Genomic DNA, 25,732 nt, shown 5'->3' with positions numbered 1-25,732 from the left:
CGTAGAAAGAAACTAAAGAAGATTCAAACAGAAGCATTAACGACTTTTTGAATGCCAACAGTAATACCACAGGGACTCATTTATACTAGCATTTGCATTTTTTTTTTTATATAAGACCATCTCACTGTCAGAAACTATAAATATTCACTGTTTCTTTAATATTTTTTTTAATTCTGAAATGGCAATTACATCTTCATTTGGTCCCTCTGACTCCACAGGAAAAACCACAGGTAATTAAAAAAGTTCACAAAAAAGCAAATTCAACTTTTATTGCTGGTTTTTGATCCAGCTGTGGTTAGAGACGGCCATCCATCATAATTTACTCTCCAAGTCTTGGTGAGCGATCTAGTCTACAGTGATGATATAAAAGATAGATGATGTTGCCACATCCACACACAGTCTAATGGTCTCACAGCTCGGAACACATACACACTTTTTCTTTTAAAACATACAACTTAATACCACTTTACCCGACTTACATGATATCTATTCACTTCTATCTGCAAGCCTGCCAACATATGTGGACTATCTGCAAATCTGTATTAAAACTGTCTATTTTACAATGTTACATTTTTTTAAAAAGTGAAAAATATTATGTAAAACCATAAAACTGAGGTATTAGTGTTTATGTGTTTTTCCCATATCTATTTGTATTCAGTGTGTTAGCTCCTCCGGTCTTTATTTTTGGTGAAATCTGATTTAAATCATCCTCTCTTTAGTATCATAATGGTTATTTTTAGACTTCAAAAATGTCTCTACAAGGCCTTAGAAGGTTTCATACAACTTTTACACTTCTGACAGTGGCTTAACTGGCTTCATCTGCAAAATTACTGGAAAAACAAGACTGCAAGAACAAAAACGCCAACACATAAGCCAATCAAACTTTGCAAGCTGTGCACGACAGATTCTGATTTTTTATGCTCTCTCTCTCTTCCGTTAGTCTGTTATGTCCTGCTGGACCTTGAAGAATGCGTGCATATTTTCAGAGCTTCCCTTGGTGAGAGACTTGAGCTCTGATGCTGTCCATCGGCCAGCTGATCACAGGCAGCAAAGCGACAACGCAAACAGGCAGGGAAACACAGAGCAGGGGATAAAATTCCCACATAATCTGAGCAGATGAATCCCATCTTCTCAATGCTGCACGACAACAGAGAGACTCTTCAGCAGAAACATTCAAATCAAGCAACACTCCTGCAGCCAAGTGTTGCATTTATATCCTGCCAAAATGAAGGATGAAAATCAGTATGTATCTCATAACAAAGCATGAGATAAAATAAGAGGACTAGTTCGGCGTTTTAGGATTTTTTTTTTCCTGCTGATCTTGCAAAGCTTTAGATTTTTTTTTAAAGCCTAGTCGTTTTGAAAGCTGTGTCTTTCCTTTGTTCCCTGGTTTCTCCTCTATTTTAACACTCTCAAGTTTCTCTTTACTCACTCCAGTCACTGCATACAATTATAACCATCTACCAATGTAACCTGGCCACCCAAAGCCTGATTAAGTGGACAGGTCTTCACATATACATGCTAGTTTGACCATGAAAGAATTATTTTGCTGTCTTAGCTACTGCTTCATCACTTCACCTCCTCTACCTGCAAAGACAGAGTAAAGTGAGACTTTATAGAACAGAAACTATACAGTTTTATCTTTAAATTCTAATATTTCAATTCCACTACTGTATAAATAGAACCCAAGCCTTTTTATTGCAGCTCAAGAGGTAGAGCAGGTTATCTACTAATCAGAAGGTTGCTGGTTCAATCCCTGCCTGCTCCAGTCTGCATGCTTTTGGCAAGATACTAAACCCTGAATTGCTCCCAATATGTTCATCACAGTGTGAATGTTAGATATAAAGCACTTAGGCTGAAAAAGCATATATGCATATATATATATATATATATATATTATAGATTATCATGATTATGAATAGTTTCTTCCAGTAATTAGCCACAATCATGCAGCCCTGCTCTACATAATTAAAATAGATCAACCGATTTCAAACTTGTTATTAAATCATCAGATACTTGCAGACCATGAACCACCTCCTGTTAACAGTTGAAGAAAAGTCAAGAGATCACTAACGTCAGTACAAGTCGTCCTCTGGGAACCACAAACGTCCGTTTAATATTTCATGGCAATCAAGCCAACAGATGTTAAGATATTTCAGTGGACCAGCTGTTAACCAATTACACTTCCAGTATAACTATATAACAGGCGATTTTTTAACATTTGAATGTAACACTTGCTCAGAAAGAGCTGCACCTTATTCACACTTAAGAGTAAGCACTGACTGCCAAACCCCGACCCCGCCGTGACCTCTGAGCAGCTGCCCTCGGCCCTCTTCTGCAGCACAGAGGGACTCAAAGACAAGAGCAGGGCTCGTCTGCCAAAGAAACGGGAACGTCACGGCATATCTCCTCCGTTTGCTTCACAGCTGCGCAGAAAAAACAGCTGAGGTAGCCTTTCCCGCTCTTTCTGAAATCACGCTCGCTCAAATTCGTAACCGTCTGCTTGAACACATCCGCGAGGACGCCGTGCCGACACACTCCTAACAAAGACATCTACACATTTTGGACTAAAGGAAAAAAACATGTTAAAGGCAGTCAGAATAATTACCACATGATAAAAGGCTCTTTCATGTACAAAATATGCAAATATGTCAAGTACAGCTGCCTCGCTCTCATTGAAGTCATCCTCTGAGATTCTTCTAATAAGGAAAATAACGTTTCCATTTATAACTCGTCTGGCTCGCGGACTTGCGCCAAAGAGAAATGGCAAAACATCTGGATTATCTAATTTTAGCTTCTTCTCAGACAGATTAATGTTAGGGTACACAAACCTGAGTTATTAGCTGGATTTCAGGGCTGAAGACTTGCATCAAGAGTGTGTAAAAGCACAGCCCCGAAATCCACAATTATAACCCTGAAAGTCTCTCTCCTGTTACATCGGATCCGTGATGGTTTTCTTTCCCGTGTCAGCCTTTCCACTAATATTTCAAAGCTTTAACTGCAGGTCAGCTTTGGAACAGACGTCTCCTGCACAATATCTCCTTTCATTCTGCAGTCAGACAGCTGGATGGATTTCAGCACTGAAGACAGTCAGGAGAGAGTGTCTAAAAGCAACATCACATCTCCATCATACATCTGACTGTGGATCTCTCGCTTTTGCCTTTACGAAAAACATCTTTTCAGAGACTCCTGATCTATTTGGATAACCTGAAGGGAAGCAGTCAGATACCACGTGTGTTCACTGGTACTGCTGAGTAAGCTCAGATTATTTCCAAATACATGAGCAATAAGGAGGCTCTTGAACCTACCAGCAGCTCCAGAATCAATTTCTCTGATCAGGGCTTGAGCTTGTATATAAAGCTGATGACTGTACAAGAAAGTGAAGCCAAACTAGGCCCAGTGTTTCTCTCAAACAGACTGGACGAGTGTATTTTGTGACTCATTTTAGCATTTCTTTCACCTGGCTTTTATTCTGAAATTTGATGGCTAACAAACTAGTTCCAGAGTTTTTATAGTTTGGCATTTTTAAATAAGTATAGTTTTACTGTTAGTTTTAGTCTCCTCAGTTAATATTAATATATAACTAAAATATTTTATGATATCTAATACCCCCCGGCTAGCTCCAGCTCTTCCTATCTCATGTTTCCCCGCAAACTGGCTGGACACGTAGCTAATGTTGTGCTCATGAATGTCATTGGGTTGCTGTCCAGAAAGTCTATCGCCCTGCAAACGGCGCTTCTCTAACGTCGCTGACAGCGGTTCTTGTTCTGTGAGCTAGAACGCCGCCCAAACCAGAACCTTCAGCAGGTGAAGAGCAGCTCAGAGAGACTTAAGTGAACTAGGACTACTGCCTGCAGTTGCAAGTTACTTGCTGTGGGAGTTGTGTATTAAACCTACACAACTGGCAAAAAGCAATGCCAGCATTTATACTTACGTACGTATTGCTTTACAGTTTTGCAGACAAAACATTTGTTGGCAGTGGAAAGTGTCTGCCCCACCCAATGTCAAACAAATCCACTTAAAAAAAAAAATCAAAGATGTTTATAACTACAGAAAGTAGTTCAATTTAGCTGAAAGAAAAGAACAAAACAAATAATATATATATTATACTGTAAGGTGCTTAATAAAGGATAAACCATCTGTATCATTTTCAAACCACATGAAGAAAATACAAAAGAAATGTATAAACCACCATAAAAACTAAAATTAGTCTTTACACACTGTACGACACATCACACCTTTAAGGCTCTTAAAAACCTCTGGAGCTTTGAGGTTAGAAACCCATTAGCTTCCTAATAATATCCCTAGTCTTTAGGGATATTATCTGAAGTCACTGAAGCGTATAAACACAACAACAGACTCAGAGATAGGGTTGCAAAATTCCCGGAATTTTCAAAGATGGAATCTTTCCATGGGAATTAACGGGAATTAACGGGAATTTATGGGAATAAACGGGAATTAACGGGAATTTATGGGAATAAAGTGGGAATTTTCAAAATTGAAGGTTGGCTCTTCTTAGGGAACTTAAATATAGTTGAGGAAAGTATATTTTAGCATAATATTGACAAAAACAAACAAATGCAATTCAAATACACTTGAATATCCATGCCATTCCTTAATCACATGTACAGAGCACAAGCTTGCTGCATGGCTATTGAGACCACCTACTGGCACTGTGCATGCCTCCATCACATGTACACATGGACCACACTTTTGAGCCTGAAGGACAAAGAGTATTAAAGGCACACATTTGAGCCTGTGGACTTAACAAGTGAGGTAAGTTTTGATGATATTATGGGAAAATATATTCATTAAATGTTTAAATTGTGAATATCACATAAAATGTATTAATCTGGTAGATAGCAATCTGATAAGATGCTAAATAAAATGCTAGCATCTGATCAGATGCTAAATAAAATGCTAGCATCTGATCAGATGCTAAATAAAATGCTAGCATCTGTTAGATGCTAAATAAAATGCTAGCATCTGTTAGATGCTAAATAAAATGCTAGCATCTGTTAGATGCTAAATAAGCCATAGCTAGTATAACATAAAGAAGATGCTAGCTTCCTCATTTGGTTGTTTTGTTTTGAAGATCATTCCAGTTGTTTAGCTAGCCTTACTATTTATATCTGTTTATTATCATATTGCAATTGTATTATTACGATCTCTTGCATTGCATTAGCATTTTTACAAGCTCTTGTTTTATTTTACAGAAAAATGCCACGTGCGCTATCTGATGTGTGGAGACATTTTACACCAGCTAATGTACAAGGGAAATCTGTATATATGTGTAAGTATTGTGATAAGACGTACGTGAAGAATGCCACAAAAATGCAGCAGCACATTGCAAAGTGCAAAAAAATTCCTCAAGGCCCAACACATGCAGCAGCCAGGAGTTCCACTCAAGGGGAAAATGAATCTGTTTCAGCTGTATCAGAGTCAGATACCCACTCATCAGCTCCTGGTCCCTCTGGCATCAGAGGATTCTTTGATTTTATGGATGACACTAGCCAGAAAAACGCAGATGAGTGTTTCGCTCGTGCAATCTATGCAACTGGCTCACCCCTGATGCTGACATCCAATGTGTACTGGAAGAGATTTTTGAATGTTCTCCGACCAGCATACATTCCCCCAACCAGACATGCATTGTCTACTCATCTACTGGATGAAGAGTTCAGTCGAGTTCAAGCAAAGGTGAAACAGACCATTGACCAAGCTGACTGTATTTCAGTCATCTCTGATGGATGGTCCAATATCAGGGGACAAGGAATTATTAACTACATAATCACCACTCCTCAGCCTGTGTTCTACAAGAGTGTAGACATAAAGGAAAACAGACACACAGGCCAATACATTGCAGATGAGCTAAAAGTGATCATCAATGACCTTGGACCAGATAAGGTTTTTGCACTGGTCACTGACAATGCAGCCAACATGAAGGTTGCCTGGGCACATGTGGAGGAGACCTACCCTCATATAACTACTATTGGCTGTGCAGCCCATACACTAAACCTTCTCCTAAAAGACATAATGGCACTAAAAACAATGGACACGCTGAATAAGAGAGTGAAGCAAGTTCTGAAATATGTTAAAGGCAAACAAGTAACTTCCGCTACATTTCTGTCAAAGCAAAAGGAAAAGAACAAGAGTACTACACTGAAGCTTCCCAGCATAACGCGATGGGGTGGTGTTGTTATCATGTTTGACAGCCTTCTGGAGGGAAAGGAGTCTCTGCAAGAGATGGCCATATCCCAGTCTGTAGGCATCGACAGTGACATCAAGAAGGTCATCTTGGATGATGTGTTCTGGGAAAGAGTATCTAGCAGTCAGAAAATCCTCAAACCTATTGCAGCAGCAATAGCGAAGATAGAGGGGGATGGTGCCATCTTGTCAGATGTCCAGTGCCTTTTTGCAGAACTCAAAGAAGAAATCCAGACAATTCTGCCCACTTCCCTACTACTGAAAGCAGAGGAAACGGCTGTGGTCAAGTCATTGGAACAGCGGAGGGAGTTCTGCATGAAGCCAGTGCATGCAGCAGCATACATGCTGGACCCCAAATATGACAAGGGCATACTTTCCGGGGAAGAGATCAACGGTGCCTATGCGGTCATTACAGCCATGTCTGACCACCTGGGTCTCGATAAAGGCAAAGTTCTAGGCAGTTTGGCAAAGTATCGAACAAAGCAAGGCCTTTGGAAAGGGGATGGAATATGGCAGTCATGCCAGCACATATCTGCAGCCACCTGGTGGAAGGGACTATGTGAATCTGAGGCCCTTGCACCTGTAGCCTCCATCCTCCTCCAAATCCCACCATCATCAGCCGCCTCCGAGCGCAACTGGTCACTGTTTGGGAACACCCACACAAAGGTTCGCAACAGGCTCACAAATGTGAGAGTGGAAAAGCTGGTCGGCATTCGGGCAAACCTACGGCTCTTTGAGCCTGACACAGAGCCATCCTCAACAAAGCTGGAAAGTGACACTGAAGAGGAAGACTCAGAGTTGGATGCTGAGGAAGTGGACATGTTGTTGGATGATGATGAGGTCCAGGAAGAGTCTAATGACTGAGCAAAAATGAGAAAAGAGGATTGCTTGAAGGAAGATTTGAATGTTTAATGGGACGTTTTGGAGGATAAGTGGCATTTTTCATTTAACCTTTTGAATGGGACTTTGTGGAGATTTTTGGACAGGGGGCATTTTTGAATGAGCGGGGTTAGGGGATGGTAATATTGAACTCAACATTTCTGTTTTTATTCATCCATGAAACAAGTTATTGAAACGTGTTCTATTCTACTGTACTTACAAATAAATCTGTTTAAATATCTGTTGAAAACATTTTGCATGGAGGTTTTCTTATGATTTCTGTTTATATTTATGCTTGGAAATAATATATTCCCAGTTAGTTCTCCTAAATTCCCATTAATTTCCATAATTCCCATTATTTCCATGGACAGTTTCCAATATGGAATATTTCCAAAATTCCCAAGCTTAACTTACCATGGAAATTTACCGGAAACTTTTCGGAAATTTACCGGAAATTTTCCGCCCCTTTGCAACCCTACTCAGAGAGGAAGAGAAGATGAGGTCCATCTACAAATGTAACCACCAATTTCAGCGTCCGGTATTTACAGTCGATTTGGAAGCAGACATGTTTCGAACTTCCCGCTGACAGCGCTGTTCTTGGAGAAGGGAGACAATGAACGGGAACGGAGCCAGCGAGTCCCGCGTGACCTTGACTTGTTGCAGGTCGGTGGTGAAGCTATTCTAGGGATTTCATAAACAATACGCTCCCACTTTGCTCGTAATACATGAGCGCACAACAATGCAGGTTTCACTCTCAGCGCTGTAATGGATAAAACACAAGTGTGAGAGCAAAACCACCGCTGCGCGCCGACGACCAGCGCAGTGTGATGCAACAGCCTGCGAACACACTTCAGCAAATGTCACAAAGAAATTAACACACCACATTATCTTTCTGTTCTTCTGACGCTGTGGTCTAGTGATCCCAAAATGGGAAAAAAATTAAATGTGAACAGTTAATTATTCATTCATAAGGATGAAACTACAGGACAGAAGGAAGCTGTAATAACCTTAAAATATTTAGCCTCCAGTTTTTAGCTTAATCTGGCAATTGCAACGCTACAGTCTACCTTTTATGAAAGTTCACACCCATGGCCATATTCAAACTATAAAGATTTCGGTCTCTGGTTAAATATCACCATCACTTTAAAATCCCATGTAGAACACATATCACAAAAATTGAAGACATACATTGGAGTTTTGCTGCTCACCACAGTGGATCATCTGCATGTCTAGCATCCTCCCCTGCCACACCCACCCTCACCATGTCCTCCTTCATTACATTCGTGAATCTTTTCTGTGTTTTTCCTCTTTTCCAACCAGCTGGAAACCTGGTTGGAAATGGTCGGTTTAATTCTAGACTGAACTGGTGGAAACACTCTGATCAGCTGCTAAATCAACTGACCTCTTCTTTGAATGGATGCCAACATCACTTTCTTGTATTCACCTGAAACCTTGCTGCGTTGAAGATTAAGTTGACTGCAGGTTTAAAAGTGTCACCACTGCACAATTAGAAAAAAGTGGCTGCAATTAGCTTTTTAACAAGCTAATTGCTTGTTAAAAAGTTTAGCCACCATGCACAATGCAGCGCCTGCTCCATACATCCCCCTTCAGCTCTGAGGGTGGGAAGGGGGTCATACAATTAGGCCACCACAGCCCAAGGGGGAAATGGCAACAGTCACGTAGGGGGAAATGTGACACAGATTAACCCTTTCAGTAGAACTCCACCCCTATTTCAGGAGCTGGCCTACAAGTTCTTCCTGTGCATCATAAAGGGGAAATGGACAGCCTCGGATTGAGTGTTTATTATTACATAGGAGGCAAGAGGATATGTGTGACGTCACAAGAGTATTGTACAACCGTCTGGGAAGGAGGGACAGGCCAAGAAAAGGTCAGGATACGTGAGGTCTGGGATGGCGGCGTAGGTTTATACTAACTCAGGGTGGTCCGAGATGACTGCAACACACAAAAATGTCAATGAAGATATTTGGGATGCAGGAGACTAAAGAAAGTCAACACACACACACGCACACACTGAGAGGCCTGAGTTGTGAGAAACGTCCTGGACAATGTTCCATTGAAGGGAGGAAGACAATAAAGCCTACAGATGTGCTGCTTCTCTCAGCCTTTTTCTAGGCAGCATACCAGGCTGTCGGAGTAAAATACCAGCACAGAATAGCTCACAGAAAGCCAAACCTACAGTGCAACACCCTGACATTTTGGTGAAATAGCTGAAATCCCCCTAGTGAAAATCCCTACACAGGCGTGATGTGTCCGGCTGTGACAGGGCTGAGCTGGGAGTCTTCCCAGCATTTTTGTGGGTTAAACATGCAGCTTGGCTTCCACTAGAAAGACATACCAGACGTGTGAAGCATTCAGCTCCTTCCTGTCTAGAAGCTTGAGAGATGGTGCTTACAGAAACAGCAGCTTCGACACGGCTTATGCTCACATCCTTTTCAGGCTGCACAGACTTTAACTGGGCTGTCTGATGTCTTAGTTTTAATCCAGAAATCCACAAAAAAAAGAATTAGCTTATTGACAGACAGTCAAAGATAACAGGAGAGCTGTCACTTCCTGCGAGGTTTCCCCCAGGTGTTTCCTATGCACCGTGTCAGCAACATGCCCCTTACGTCACTCTGGACCCTCTTAACCTAACCCTGCCCATGAACCTGAAAGTTGAGGTGACCGTCAGCGGTGATTTAACCAGACCATGACACTGCCAGCAAGGAAGCATAGACAAAGGCAGGCAGGGTATAGGGTTTGTTCTGCTATTCAGATGTGAAAAAGTCACACAGACCCGCAATCCGACAGCAATTCAGCGAAGTGCAGCGTGGTGGGACAGTTGTCTGCGCTCAGTTAACAATGCAGAAACAAGGCACTGAATACAGCCCCCCGGAGAATCGCAGCATTGCCAGCTCTGCCAGACTCAGAGCGACGAAAGAAAAGAGCAGAATTAAACAGTTTTGTGAGAAAACGAGGAGAGAAAAAAATGAAGCCGAGTCACGGCTCATTGGCCTCTTCGGCAAACTCAACTCTCAGAGGTGAGCCGCAAACAAGCATGGAAAACAGTGAGAAAACAATGAAAAATGAGTAAAGTGGAATGCAAAATACTGACTGCGCTGTTGGTTTAGCAAAGGTCAGTGAAATAATGTGACAGTTGGTGGTTTAGTGACTGTTGCAGAATTTGTTGTATTACCCACCTAATCTCCAGAGTCGGGTTAGTAGGTCGTCTGACGCCAGTAAATGTGACAGGAGTCAGAGAAAAAGCACAACTTTTAAACATTTCTACACTTTTCTTCATTATCAAAGCTAAACCAGTGATAGCGGTCAGTACATTAATGCCGATGGCAGGAAAACAGAGACCATGATTAGAGATGAGCTGAAAAGAAAGGATTGAGTATTAAAGTCAATTTTTAAGCTGTGCATCTGCAAGCTGCTTTGCAACCCACCACTGCCCCAGCTCCTATTTCATGATATATGTGATTTAGGCTACATCTACACTAATCTGGTCGTCTAAAAACGCTCCGCATCCACACTATCATTTTCAATCGTTTCCGAACAGTTGTTCATCCACACTGAAACGACTGAAAACGCTTGCGTTGCTGTATTGCACATGCGTGAAACGTAAGACGATTCGACCTGTCTCATTTCTGTCTGCCGTTTATTTACTTTCCAGCTCTTTGAAACTTTGTTTTTTAAATGGACTAACAATGAGGTGGAGTGTTGCTGCAAGTAACACAAAAGTACAAAGTTGCAAAAGCGAGTGAGAATTAAAGAATTTGAAGAAAAGCTATCTGGAGCATGTACAAACTGATATTAATCTTTAACAATAATTGCAGGTTAGTCAACCAGAAAATGAACCAACTGATCTACACAAAGCCAAAAAAAATTACAAATCCTCACTTTAAGGATTTGAGAGTGTGTTTCTTCAGTCACAGCAGTTTTGTTGGAGTGCAAAAAGGAAAACTCCGTCTTCTCCTTTTGCTCCTCGGTGGACTTTTAAGTTTTATTACTGCTGGAAGATATTTAAGAGATTTACGTTGTGAATCAGAGCTAGGTGTCATAACCGAAGACTCAGCAACATCCTCACACACATCGTCTCCCCAGCGTTTTGCCCTTTATGCTGAACCTGCTTTCAATATTTCAGCAAACTGACGTACTTCCTGAACCGTCCCCAGACCCTGTTCTGGTCCAGGCGTGACCAGAAGTCTACCCCCGCACACATGGGAAGGCAAGGGAGGACGGAAAGGGAAGAAAAGGGGAGAGTATGAGGCAGGGAGTGAGAGGGATGGAGCAAATCAAAAACAGATGCTTGTACACGTGTGATTCAGCATTGCAAATCTGAGCCGAGTCGAAGCCCAGCGAATTCCTCCTGCGTCTACTTTTCACACTGTCGGGGTAACAGCTTCGTATTTTCGTTGGATGTGCAGTCACTTTTCATTCCTTGGGTAGCGACAAACAGCCACAGCTGCACTGTGAAATTCCCACTACAGTCGATAACATTATCCTATGTAGCTGTGAGCTGATGTTCACACACCTGGAAGCCACCCAGCCAGGGAGGCTTTCCATGCAGCCCGGTCATCAGGGGAGCCATTATAGAGACATGACATTAAACAGAGAAAGCTCTCCAGTCACATCTTTCTATCTGTCCTATTAAACCTCAGTTAAAATCTCTGTGAAGCTTATTTTATGTGTAAAGAATTCAGTGATAAAAAATCCCTAATATGGGTTATCATGTCTGCTTTCTGTGAGTCTGCTGACAAATGACGCAGAGCCATAAGCTCACAGCCAAACCCAGAGGACAGCTCCTCACATGCTGCTGCTTTCCACTGGAGGGCAAGTTTAAAAAAAATAGCATATCAAAAACACAGCTGACGCACGACAGGCTACAAGATCGAAGCAGGTCAACCGCCACACGCTGAGGACATTAGGTATTTCTGATTGTCTGTCATTAAGAGATCAATTTTGGATGGCAAAGCAGATTTTTATCATCCAAACCTTTTGTCATTTTTCTGTATTGCCCAATCATGAGCGAAGGCATTAAAAAAAAAAAGAATACCAAGAAAAAAATCCATGATGTAAAATATTTTTATGCTTTTTACACCCCGTTTCAGTAAAACTGACACAGCATTTCAAAAAAAGATCAATCATGGTCAAACATGGTGGTGGCAGTGTAATGTCTGGGGTTGCTTTGCTGCGTGAGGATATGAACAACTCGTCATAATTGATGGAACCAGAAAATCCTGAAGGAGAATGACGGGACATCCATTCGTCCAAGTTCACCTCTGAATGGCTCAATACAAAATCAAGGTTTTTAAGTGGCCCAATCACTGCAAAGTTCAGAAGGAAATTAGATTCAAATGCTTTGCCGGACCTTAAACAAGTTGTTTCTGCTTAAAAACCCTCAAATGTCGCAAGACTAAACAACTCTGCAAAGAACACTGGGCCAAAATTTCTCAACAGTGTTGTGAAAAACTCTTTGCCAGTTATCTCAAACACTTGATTACAGTTCTTGCTGCCAAGGGTGACACAACCAGTAATTAGGATTGGGGGGCAATTAGTTTTTAAACACAGGGCCAGGTAGGTTTGGATAGCTACCTGGTTTTTAAATGATGGAATCATCATTTAAAAACTCGGGAAAACCGCTGTAAATTGTTCAATAAGTGTAAAAAAGTGCAAACAGAACCATCACATTCAAAAGTGCTTTATCTGATTTAAACGAATCACTGGAAAGCAAAACAACCTTATTGCAGACTTTGTGTATTCAAATCAAAGTGGCTGTTTAGCATTCATTAAACTAATTTTCCAGCTGCTAAGTGAACTCCAGAAACATTTCTCCTTTTGCTACTTTTCTCCTCCACAAAGCCCCAGAAACTGTTTTTTCTTTTTAAATCTAATTAAGTCTTTCCATTTAGAATTGCTTAATCCATGAACCCCAGCAAAGTTGATCTAAAAATGTGAGCTGTTGTCCACATTTTAAACAAACTGAATCATCCTTTCTCAAGATTTTTACTTTTCAGTCTGTCCAGTTCTTTCTTTATTTTTTAAATATATTGTTGGGGCAGAAAAACTGGAAGAAAGACCAGTGGGATTATATACAGCAAATCAGAGTGGATTCATACCCATGCCTCTACATTTCTCTTTTGGTATATAGGTCGCCTTCTCAACCTGGTAAGCTAAACCAGCACCCAGCTAGTTGGTTTTAAATACATTTGATTTCTGAGCACATCTTAGAAAACAGCTTAAACTGGCTGCTTAGCTTAAAGTTAGGTAACAGTTAACCAGATCCAGTTATTACAAAAGGTCCACAAAGTTTAGCATTTCAGCATTTAATTAGGACATTTAATTTGCTTAATTTGTCCAGATGCTGCCATGTAGGAACTTCATTTAGCTGTCGCGTAACTGCTATTTCTTGAACTGAGCAGATGTCGAACTTTGAATAACCCAAAATAAGACAACCCACTAACTGGCGATAGTTGTGTTAAGCTGTGAGCTTCCAAATTGAAATTAAATGGATTTGGTTTGTTTCTTCTGACAAAAGCGGCATGTTTTTATGCTAACTGGCTGCTAGGCACACTTTCGTACTTTGAGCTTAAACAGACACCCAAAAGTGATGCTAATCCTCTCATCTTACTCCTGGACGGAAAGCAAACGAGACCATTAATTCCTTTAATGTGAAGTGAAAGCAATAAAAAAAGAGAGAAAGAGACAGATGAGAAAAGAGAGGAAGAAAAAGCCACGCCGCTGTCCTCACAAATTACGCCGGCCTGTGCTGCAGTACATCCGACAGCTGGAATTCACAGTGTGATTAATCCAACAGGAACGTTATCCAGATTATTTATATTAACTCAAAGTTATAGTCCATTTCAAACAGCGCTGAGTCACACTGAAGCCCAGGAAGAGCTGAAGGTGAGTAGATGAAACTAGTGCATATTTCTCTATTGCTAGTGACACAGGTTACATAAGTTTTCACTGTTTCCCTTAATTTTTTTGGATGTTTCCCGTCATGTTTTTTCTCTTTGCCAACAGTTGAACAAACACATGATGCGGACTGTCTCTGGGCAAATTGGATCCCTTCTCCTGCATATCAGGGGAAAAGTTGATTTTCTCTTGAAAATTGTACGAGACATCTGATATCTGCAGACATAAAGAATTAGCATCAGATGTTCCATAATCCAATCTGTTGGGAAAAACAAATGCCAAGTTGTGAGAGGTTCTGTTGACCCACACTGTGAAGTAAGACCAAAGGCTGGGATTATCAGCATAAAAAGCTGCTCAGTGTCTGTGTGATCCTGTGCTTACTGGCCCAGCTCTTGTTTTCCATCTCTCCTGGCCCGCATTAGTCATTGCTTTTGCCGCGGGTTGCGCAAGGAATACTAATCTCAATTTACTACAACTCATCCATCATTTAGTTGCCACAGTGCTGATTCAACGTCTGCGGCGCAGCACGGTCAACCTGCGGAAACACCGGGCGGCTGATCTGAAAGCGAATCGAGAGGAACTGAGCAGCTGTGAGGTCGGGCTATTAGATTTCATTGCACTTGATAAACTGTCCGTGCTCTTGGTCTCTCCTGGCCGTGCAAGCGGCTCTGGGCCTTTGTAATCTCTCGGGACAGATCAGCACAGCACTCGGTATGCGGCGCCCTGCTTTTCACGGCTCTTTGTGTGCACAGTGTGTGAAACGTCTTGCTTTTCATTAAAATGAAATGAGGGGGACAGACGAGCGGCCTCCTTCGACACAAAAGGCACAAAAGGGGTGACATCATCTCTGCATCACAAATAGGTTTTACCAGGGATTCAATTCCATTTACACAAATCATCAATTAACTTTCAGGATTTAGACGCAGAAATAGTCTAACTTAGGTATGCAAGAGGGGTTGGCAACCTTTACTATCAAAGGAGAATTTGGGCCACATTGTAGCCAAAAAACAAGAATCAAAAACGAGAATCAAACGCATATTTATCCTTTTTAATATATACTATTGAGGTCTGTACCATCAGGTGGCTTTGACGTGCAATTCAGTTGGTGAAATATTCACTTTCTCCTTTGACTCAATGTGTGACGAGCAAGAGGCAGGTCTGACTGCGAAACCACACCCTCAGTGTCACCAGCTAATAGGCAGGTGATTGACAAATTACCCTCCTCTCTTTCTTTCCTTACTAAATATAAAGTCTTGAGCAGTCAGTCAAGTTCAAAAGAGACCCATTCAGCTGCTGTGTGACCTTTTCTTTTTCACAGGTCGTCATTAGCTGCCTGACAGCGACACATCCAATCACAGAGTAACAGAGCATCCCTCCGGCTTATCCACCACGGCACCAACACTGCGTCAAGTTCAAGGACTGTGTGCTCGTATTTGGCTTATCTCCACCTCTCACAGTAACACTGCTATCCAACTCCCAGTGTGAGAAGGCATCATCAGTTTTAATTTGCCCATCTTTATATTCATCGAATGGTCTGAACTGGTGAAAGAGATCTAACATAAAGAGACCTCCATCGGAACTTTAAATTTAAAACCAAAGCTTTTAATACCACAAGGAAAACAAAATTAAGCTCCCTCTGTAATAATAAAACAACTTTGAGCTTTTCTTCAATAAAGCAAAAAAGGTGATCTCAGGTCAAGCACTGCAAAAGCAGTCCGTCTCCTGAGCTCTGTCTTACAGATGTGTTTATCTGCTGCTTTTGTGTTTGCAGAGACATATTTCTCCTTTAATAATCCACCTTCCTGCGGCTGCTCTCCTGATGCTTTGGAGCATGCAAGAGCTCTTCATCTGGTCTCATTTTAAAAAGATAAAAGCCTCTCCAGCTAATAGCGCTGCACATTCTCAACAGGAGGGCAGCAACGATGCAATTATAAAGCCATATTTCCCTGTGTATCATCAGATCTGTTTTTGATGACACCATTTGGATATTAAGCCTGCAGGTGTGTCACCTCGATGTTGAGTTTTTGAGCGGGCAAAATGTGGGGCAATCCCTGATTAAGACACGCATCCAACCTACTGCTCTGTGCTGACTTAATCCACTGTCATTTTCATTACCTGCAACACGCAGAGCTGCTGCCCTTAACAAGACGGTGAAAAAAGCTGAAAGCAAACATCACTGAGCTTTCTCGACATGTGAATCAAGCGCATAGACTTAAAATTAGAACAGCAGAACCAACTTACATTAATGCTGGGGAAGCTGGCAGAAAAGGATCTAATGTACGACTCTCACAGGGAAGTCATTAAACTGAACTTCATGTTTCCACATGAGCATAAATATACAATAAGATACACAAGAGACGATGTAAATTAATAATAAACTAAGGTTGTGTTAGGAAATGGAACTGACGGGGAGCAGGTGGTTATCAGTGAAGTTTTTTTGTTTTTTTTTCTTTTACAATTATGGCGCGTTCCCCACCCTCGATTGGCCGGGAGTCACCATTCTGGGAGGAGCACTCTTGGCTGAGCACAAAGGCCACTGACACAGATTCAAGATGGAAGCGGGTCAGTCGGAAATAGAGCAGAAGCAACAAGACCATGCCGGAGAAATCCCTTCCAGCAGCTGGAGAAGTAGAAACACAAGCTTGCAAAACACAAAGATGATCCGTCACAGTCGTGAACCGAGACGCCTGGATTCATCGTGACACAGAGCATTTAAGATGATTCTGATACCATTAAGAATTTAAAAAACCTTGCAATTATAAAGATTTATTAATTCATGACAGAGCAGCAAGAGCAGACCCAGATATTTTAAAATCAGGGTGTTGAAAGGGTCTTTTACACACGAATCAGTATGCACCAGGAATATCAATCAAACACCAGCTGAAGAAGCAGAGCTGGTGATACATTAAAGGCCATTGGTGAAAATTACTTTCATTTAACTTGCTGACTTATTTCTCAATTAGCCATCTGTTCTCTAAAATGACAAAGGAACTGTGATCATTTACTGTATAAATAAGCTGTTATAATTGAGCACAATTCAACACGACATCTTCAAACGCATCAAATCTGGGACATAAAGCAAAGGCTTATGACAGCTAAGATCAAGGACTGACTAAAACCTAATGAGCAAAGCTCTACATGGGCTAACACCAACCTAACATGCATGTCTTCAGACTGTGTGAGGAAGAGAAACTAGACAGGCATGTGGAGAACAAGCAAACTCCAGCTCCAGCTCCCTTTTTAAAATAAATTGCATAAAAGCAGTGAAGCTTTAGTGCACTGGATGTAAATTTGCATGCAGTTACTACACTGTGGAGTCTTCATTATCCTTAGAATTAAATCCAAATCACTGAGAACTTGTTGCTCAGACTATAAAAGGATCTGCTAAACAATGTTTTATTATTTACTAAAATCTCTACTAAACCGAGGCAGTTAATTCTAAAAGACTGTGACATCCTCTCTCCCCTTATCCCGTCATCTGACTGTGTCACACATTCATCTGTTCACTCGTTTTCTCACAGACGCGATGAGACTCAGAAGCAGGGAGCGCCACAGGTCACTGGCCTTGGATTCCCCGCCTGCCGGGGCTCTCTGCTCTGCTGTGACTCAAAGCAAGCCCCTCATCACGACAGCAGCCTTGTCTCAGCTCGCCGCCCCCAGCTGTTGACATGGGAGGGGAAGAAGGATCATCTGGACTCTTTGCCCTGGGCCATTTTGACGCAGAGAAAAGAGTGTTTCTCAGCGGAAGCAAGAATCTTGCTGGACAATGGTCATATTTTTCTGAAGGAGTGGAAGCTCACTGGAACGGACGCGCCAAAAAACCCGCCAAATTGCAAAACAGCCATTAATGAAACATCCTTTTAGCTTTCGGTAAACTTCTTAAGACTAAAGGATGTGTTAACTGTAAGAGTCCTAATGTTAATTTTTCCTAAAAGTTCAACTAATGTCTGACATTTAGAAAGTCTAGTTAAATAATCACCAAAATATTTGCGATTATAATTTCTGCCATCGTCACGCAATCGTAATGTGTGAGAAATACTGGGATCAAATTTCTTTTGTGAAAAGAATAAAGGAACACTCATGTGTTTGACTCTCAGCTCTCTTAGTCTGTGACGTCAGACTAACACATCAGTGAGGAGAAAACAGCTCAAACGTTGCTCATTGCCAGTAACATGCCAGAGTAAACACAAACAGAGGGCCTCGTGCTGCAGTGCAATCCTCACAGACCGGTCCAGATGTGTAGAGCATCGCTGGCTGCAGTCTCACATCTGTCCTGAGAGTGAAGGCAACATTTGTCAAAGAGATTTTAATTCTTCATATTGTTTGATGAAATCAAAACTATGTGATATTTGTGTCTGACAGGACTTTCAGATGTGTCATGTTGGGTGATTATAAACACATAAATGTGTGATTAGGAACATTCACAGCTTTACGCCTTCACCAGTGTAGGTGCCAGGTATAAACAAACAACAGCATCTGAAAACTGTGTGTGAGATAACAGCTGTACAGGCTGTAATGGTCTCCATCTTTTCATCTGTCACTTTGCCTCATGCAGTCCAGAAATAAAGAGGGAGGCTATCATCAAGGTTGAGCAGTTTGGAGACAAAGTTAGAAATGCAAGGTTGAGATGGTTTGGACATGTGCAGAGGAAATATAGTGGACAAAGGATGTTGGATATGGAGCTGCCAGGCAGAGGGAAAGGAGGAAAACTTGGATGATGTGAAGAAGGGCATGCAGAGGGTCGTTGTGACAGAGGAAGATGTTAGTGAGAGTGAGTTGGAGACAGATGATTCTCACTGATTCACCCTTTAAGAGAGATGCTGAAAGAAAAAGAAAGCTGCACCAAGTTTGCACGATATGTTTGTCTTATTCTAAACTGGCAATTTTTGTGATTTGTGATTTCCACATCACGTTGGCATTTAAACCTGTTTAAATAACAGATTTAAACACAAAAATTGAAGTTTGATCCATCATTCGTCCAATCAATCCACTGCCTTAAATGTCCAAACCATTTCACCCTTGCTTCTCTAAAATGTACAAAAGCAACCTGTTTTGGTCTTTGAAACTAATTACCCACCTCATAGCATCTTCAACAAAGAAAGAAAGAACAAACTGGTCTCCTCATGTCGGTAGTCCACAAACCAGAACATTCTGTGACAGTGGTTACGTACATCTTTTGTATACAGTCTATGTATGCATTTCAGGTTAGGCTACTTTTCTTGCAAGTGTGAAAACAGCACATTAAAGTGGAAGAAGAAGAACCTGACTGTCTGCAGTTTTTGCTCCACTAGCTAATAAGTCATCCAACCTTGAGCTGGGAAACCGAGAAGGCAGCCAAGTGTCAGAGATAATACTTCAAAACTTATTTCCTGCATGATTTTACACGTGTGGGAGGCAGGAATGAATCACGCAAGTCCCAAATGTAAAAAAGACCCGATTTCCCTGCTGCTTCCTCCCAGTCATCCACCTCCAGGGTTGTTACATAACACAGCATACTGTAGCTCCGCTTTTAGCTCCACAAAAGAGCCGTTTGAATGGTGTCTGAAAACACTGTTACAGGCTTCAGCGCCTGCGAGAACATACGTTTACTTTACTTCTTTCAGCATCTCTTCTAGTCATTTAAACATCCTGGGCAGCAGATAAAAGACTCTCCACGCACTGTAAACTGGAGGACGGCTCACTTATGAGAACATCTCTCTGCAGCAGGAAAGGAAAATCTGAAAACATGTGCAGCATAAAAAGGGGAGGAGGTACATTTTCACTCCATATCGGCAGATAGGAGATAACTTTATCCACCCATTCATGACCCAGTGAGGCTTCTCCGAGCTCTGAATAATGAGGACGGTGGCTGTTTAACATGCAGCTTGTCTCGCTGTGGCCTTGCCGCACTGCTTTGCATATGAAACGAGGAGGGAGAAGGTCGTGATGTGCCTTCCTCCGGCTCCAGATGGGAGTCATTAAGGTGCTGCTGCCAAGTCGGGAAGTCTTTGATTTGGAAGCAGAGATTTTATCTCAGGGAGCAAACAGTAAAGTTCAGTGAAGTATATTCACTGTAGTAGACTTTTAAGGTACTTTAAATGAGAATTTCCATTTCAGAAGGAAGTGCTGCACATTTATCAGAGAGATTTTGCAATAAGCTTTTAAATCACAGCATACTCTATGGCAAAGAATCCCCGTTATTACAGCTGAGGCCCATAACAATAAAATGTATTTATTTATTTAAGCAGATTAGATAGGATTACACAAAAGTTGAAGAAGTTAGTCTGTGCAACTATTTGGTTTTTAACTACCCATCCTCTTTTTGCACCTTTTTCTATAGTCTGACTTCACATTTTTGAAAATCTAGCACAAAAGAAAATCAGATCACATCATGTTCCTGCATCATGTCCCACATAGCCTTGTTACATACGAGCAACAGAAATTCAACAAGTTGCATTCATTAAAAAATCTGCAAGAGACAAACTAACTCTGCAGGATTAAAATATACCCAGTACCTAACTTTTGACTGCATTTGCCTGATTTCAACTTGCACTGTTTTTACTTTGATGCACTGGTACTTCATCTCTGAGTATGTCTAAGTATCTTTCAGCACTGCACTGGAGGGGGAAATGACCCTGATTCCCCTCCCCATCTGACCGGCTCTTGACTCTGTTGGAAGCACAGGACCAGGTTTGCTCTTGACTCTGTTGGAAACACAGGACCAGGTTTAGATGTGGGTGTAGAAAATTCCTTACTTATTTATGTAACCTTTGGAGGACCCCTGTCAGGGGCTTTGGCATAGTCTGTGTGGAAACCTTCAGTTTCCTCTGATCCAGGGATCCCCTACACAATCAGACAGTCTATTCGATCATTTACCTGATTGCTGTAGTGAACGTTTGCTGCTTTTCCTTCTCTTATAAGAAAATTAAACTATTTCAGACCAGTAATCAGCTAATCGGAACATAAATGGGAAGGAGCTCATTCATTATGGAAATCAGTACAGATGATGCCAGGCTCTTGATTAATTCTCGAAAGCTTCGCAGTATTTCCCCTAAAAACATTTAATTGCTTCAGGGGCGGGATAATGATATCTTAGATGTCAAATGGATGCTAATGAATTGAAAACTGGCGCTGTGAGCTCAGATATCAGGAGCTTCAGAGTCAGCCCATGTGACAACTCATGTGGCTGCGTTGCTCATCGTTATCATCGTGCTTACTGTAAGAAACGATGCTGGAAAAAATGCGCACAGTCTGAATGACGCTCCAAACTGGGATTGTAATCTAGCATGTACCAAATAAAAGTGCTGATCACTGTGACAAACCAGCGTGGCGCATTTTAATCTGAGAAAACACATGTTAAGATTTAGGGGGGGAAACACCAGCAAATATGGATAGAATTAATGCGTTCAACAGTTCAAGGAGACATTTAGGATACTGAGTTCTCTGCTCTCACCTAAACCGGGGGGAATCTTTAATGCAGTCCTCAAAATCCACCGTCATCTTGGACTGGATTGGAGTTTTCCACGAGGTTAAAACACGGATTTCATCTCCTGGGAGGATTAAAGTAGAGATGCAAGTTAGTCCACAGCGATCCTGTCTGCGTCTCCTGCTCCTGCAGCAGACCGTAGCTCGCTGACTCGCTCAGTCCTGCTCTGCTGATCCTGAGCCGCTTCACTCAGTACTAAACCCGTTGATGCCTTCAGTGGCTCCTCACAAACTCGGATTTTAGAGCTTCAAGGTGCTGAAAAACACAGTCACGCGGTTTTCATATAGAACGAGTGCTTTAATTTAAACTTGGGGTACTACTTAAATATAAAATATTATTATTATTATTATTATTATTATTATTATTATTATTATTATTATTATTATTAGTATTATCAAATATAATAATAATAAGAATAATTAGTAAAATTAGTAGTTGTAGAAGCGGAGGGAATGTTTCAACCAACATTGAAAGGAGGAAGGGCAATAATTTGTTCTTATCTCCTAATTTTGATTTGCTTACATACAACTGGCAACAAAAAAATGAACAAAAAAAAATCTTTTCTTCAGTTTCAGTTGTTTTCAGTGGCAGAAATAGGCTTCCATAAATTGCTAATTGTGGAAATTATAAGTCATCATTCTCATGCAAGTCATATCTGGTAACCACTATGCATATTTATTGAATTATATTTATATTATTATCTTAAATTCAGAAAGTCACATGAATCCAAACAGATAAATGTAGCAGATTCAAAAGTGAAATATTTGCTGATAGAAGAAATTTAAAAAATTAAAATAAAGAAATTCAAATGTAATCACATGGTGCAGCACTAGAGGAAATGCACAGTACTTTCCACCACTGTGAATAGTTGCAGCTTTTAATTATTTTTCAGATTTTCTGTAATCTAAAAATAAAATTCTATGTAAATGAGAACTTATAGCTACAGAGGTGAGACTGACTCAGCATCACCGATCTACAGCATCATATTCATGTAACAATGAATTCTTTTACTTGGTCTTCTCACTTTAGGTAACATAAAGTCCTGTAGTGCAAAATTCTTTATTAGGTTTTAGTAGCAATATTTGCTGCTAAGCTCAGTTTTCACAAAAATTCAGTATCAGTTCAATTGCAAACTGTTGATGCAGTAAAATATCTACACAGAACTGTTTTCCATGAAAGAAGAAGCCTCAAGGCTATTAGGTCTGAACACCATGCAATAGCTCTGAAGTTCATCATATCACAGTCAGAGGTTTATAGTAGATAGTAACAACACTGTTAATTTAAGGAAGTAGCATTACCAAAATGTAGGTACAAATTTTTATGTAACGCAAAATAATGGTTTCATGACTGAAAAAAATAACCACCAGAGTTTTGTAGAGAATAACAGATTGTCTAAGGAGATGTACCCAATTTCCAAGTATATGTTTTTCTTTTCTTTCTTTCTTTCTTTCTTTCTTTCTTTCTTTCTTTCTTTCTTTCTTTCAATATCAAAATGTAAATGTTACAGTAAATTTGAAGTTTTGACAGCTGTACAATATTGTTTCAACAGCAATTCGTAACAGCTTTACTATGTTCGGTGTAACTTGAAAGCAACATCGCTGACGTCACATTCCAACTTGAATTGAATGAACTAGACAACAATACACCGGCCAAAAAGATTGCAACATTTTCATTATATTTATATTAAAATTTAACAAAAAAGGAAAAACGGAAAAAAAAGAAACATTGAAATATGTAGGTAACTGTAGTACCTAATAACAATGATAATGTTCATCTTAATCCAGTTCTTAAATTTCCACAAAATCCCAAATGTTGGGATACTTTTAAACACTATCTAACAAAACTAGCTTAAATAAAGCAAAATAGAACATGAGAAAACAAAATAGCTTAAAAAAATTAAAACAATTACAAAAAAGAAAGGAGTTAATTTTTTAAAAACAATCTTTAATTAAATAATTACAAATATAAAGTAAAATGTATTCAAACAGGAGTTCAGTAATTCAAATCTAAAGAAAATATGATAAAGATAAACATAAGTTAAAAATACATAATAATAATAATAATAATAATAATGATGATGATGATAATAATGATGGTAATAAAGAGCTCAGTAAGTAAAAAATATAAATAACATAAACTAAAAATAAAAAACATACATAGTGAAGTAAAATAGATCATTAAATAATAAAGGAAAATAAAACAGAACATATCTGCGTTACTAACTGTAGTGCAGAAAAAGTGCACAGCAAATGTTAGATGACATTACAGTGGATATTACAGTGCAATGGAATGTAAAGTCTTGTGGCCAGTGCAATAAATAAAAATAAAAGAAGATTTTTTAAAAACTGATAGTCCTGTGTTATATGTATATTCATCAGAGAATTGGGATGAAAGTATTTTTATATTCTCTGGTGAGCAGATGGTGAATAAGCAAACGCCCACAGTAGGTTTGGTTATAATTTCTCTTAACTTCCACACTTTTGATGAATTATGGTTTGTTTTCATATCAACTAATCATATTTTGTCAAAGCTGCAAAATCTATATCATGTAAATTCAAAAGAGCACTTTACAATGGCCTTTAATCCTGTATCCCACAACTTCGTTTTTCCCATGCAGCTCTTAAATGACTCTCTGTTAAGTACTTCCACTTCCTAAGCAAGCCTATTATAAATGCACAGGAAATGGGAAAGCTTGGAGAAAGAGCGCCTGTTTGGGATTTCTCTGCAGGTTTTCACTAAGCACCATTGTTCCTCCTATCCTGGCTTTAAAAAGGCTGCCGCTCAGGCCATGAATGGAGATGATCTCACTCTTGGGAAGAAATGGCATCATCTTTTAGCAGGAATGACAGAGACATCAGGTCTTCAAGCACTTTGGTTCAGAATGAAATACTACTGTATGCATTGCCATGAACTTCAGAACAGACATTTATATTCTCCATATAAATAATCCTACTGCTTTTGGCAGTCCACTGCCTATTCATGTGTTATAATCATGACATTACCATTTTTATTGATTGAGTAAATCACATGCATGAAGCCCCCACCCCCCACCCCCAAACAAAGAATATATATATGATGGTCCTTGACTTTCCAGCTAGAAGCATGTGTTTCCATTTATCTTGTGGAAAATCTGCTCTATAAAAACTATGTAAAGATGTAACAATAGTCACATTCCCCACACTGACTGGTGACTCTTTGACTTTTTGTTTAGTAAGACAAGTAATTAATTGAATGAACTTTTACCTCAAATTTTTCTCATCATTGGACTGGTACCACAGTTTTAAAGATATTCGTGGTCATCTCAACAGGTGATCCAGGTGATATATATAAAAATATGTATTTTTTTTGCCCCCCCCCCCCCCCCCCCCCTTTTTTTTCTTTGCCCTTCATCACTATTCCTCTTCCCCGCTGTCTTTGTTTCCCTCCCTCCCCCCGTCATGTCTGTCCCGTCTGTAACAACTGAAAATAAAATAAAATAAATAAATTTAAAAAATAGATAAAAAAAAACTAGTTTGTCCAATATTTTAAAAAATAGATATCTAAAAGGACATTTAGCTGCACGTCACATAGCAGGAACATGCATTTAGCCATGTAGACATAGTCAAGATGACCTGCTGAGGTCTGAACTGAGCATCAGAATGGGGAAGAAAGGTGATTTGAGTGCCTTTGAACATGGCATTGTTGTTGTTTCTTTTGCCTTGTAAATTTTGAATTTTTACTTTTTATGTAAAGCTTACTTCGTCCATCATGCTTATGAATATGATTATTGATTTTATCTTCTACTTCAGCTTGAGTAAAGAAGATTTCATGGTTCACGAAAGTCCTCATCAACTTTGTCTCAGTTTTCTCAGTCTTTGCCTTACCCCCGAGCTCCTTTTACTAATCTGAGATCAAAGCACTCCCCTCCTTCTGAAGCTGTTGAGTCAGCAGTTGGCTGATCCCAAAATGCAGACTGCTGGAGAAACTTAACAGCAAACTTGGTAGCACACATATTTTCTAGACTGTTCTGGGTTTTATTATAACATCACACGATCTTGGTAGGTGATGCATATGAGCACAGGCTTTCCTTTGAAAAAGTGTGATGAAGTAATAAGTACAAATTTAGGAAAATATGCTTATTAAAGTTCTGTACTAGCTGGATGAGAGGATATCCCTATTAAATGTTATTAAATATTAAGTAATAGCAGCAGGTGCTTAGCCTCAGCTCAGTTTCCTTAAGGTCAAACACAGAAAACAAACTGAGCACGTATGAGGGATTTTGTATGG

General features: G+C 40.2%; 1 protein-coding gene across 5 annotated transcripts in view; it reads right to left on the bottom strand.

The window, feature by feature from the left end:
• Positions 1 to 21,622, bottom strand: part of LOC101467505 (arf-GAP with coiled-coil, ANK repeat and PH domain-containing protein 3) — a 73,287-nt gene extending 51,665 nt beyond the window's left edge. For all 5 annotated transcript variants that reach the window (XM_076878637.1, XM_014407457.3, XM_004560355.3 and 2 more), the window contains exon 1: positions 21,434 to 21,622. In XM_076878637.1, the coding sequence (XP_076734752.1) occupies positions 21,434 to 21,480 (47 nt within the window). In that variant the 5' untranslated portion in view covers positions 21,481 to 21,622. The remainder of the gene's footprint in view (positions 1 to 21,433) is intronic.
• Positions 21,623 to 25,732: the final 4,110 nt, after the last annotated feature.

Source organism: Maylandia zebra, linkage group LG20 (genome assembly GCF_041146795.1).
Source record: "Maylandia zebra isolate NMK-2024a linkage group LG20, Mzebra_GT3a, whole genome shotgun sequence".
Lineage (NCBI taxonomy): Eukaryota > Metazoa > Chordata > Actinopteri > Cichliformes > Cichlidae > Maylandia > Maylandia zebra.
Note: the sequence above shows the minus strand (reverse complement) of the source record. Positions and strands in the feature narration are given on the sequence as shown.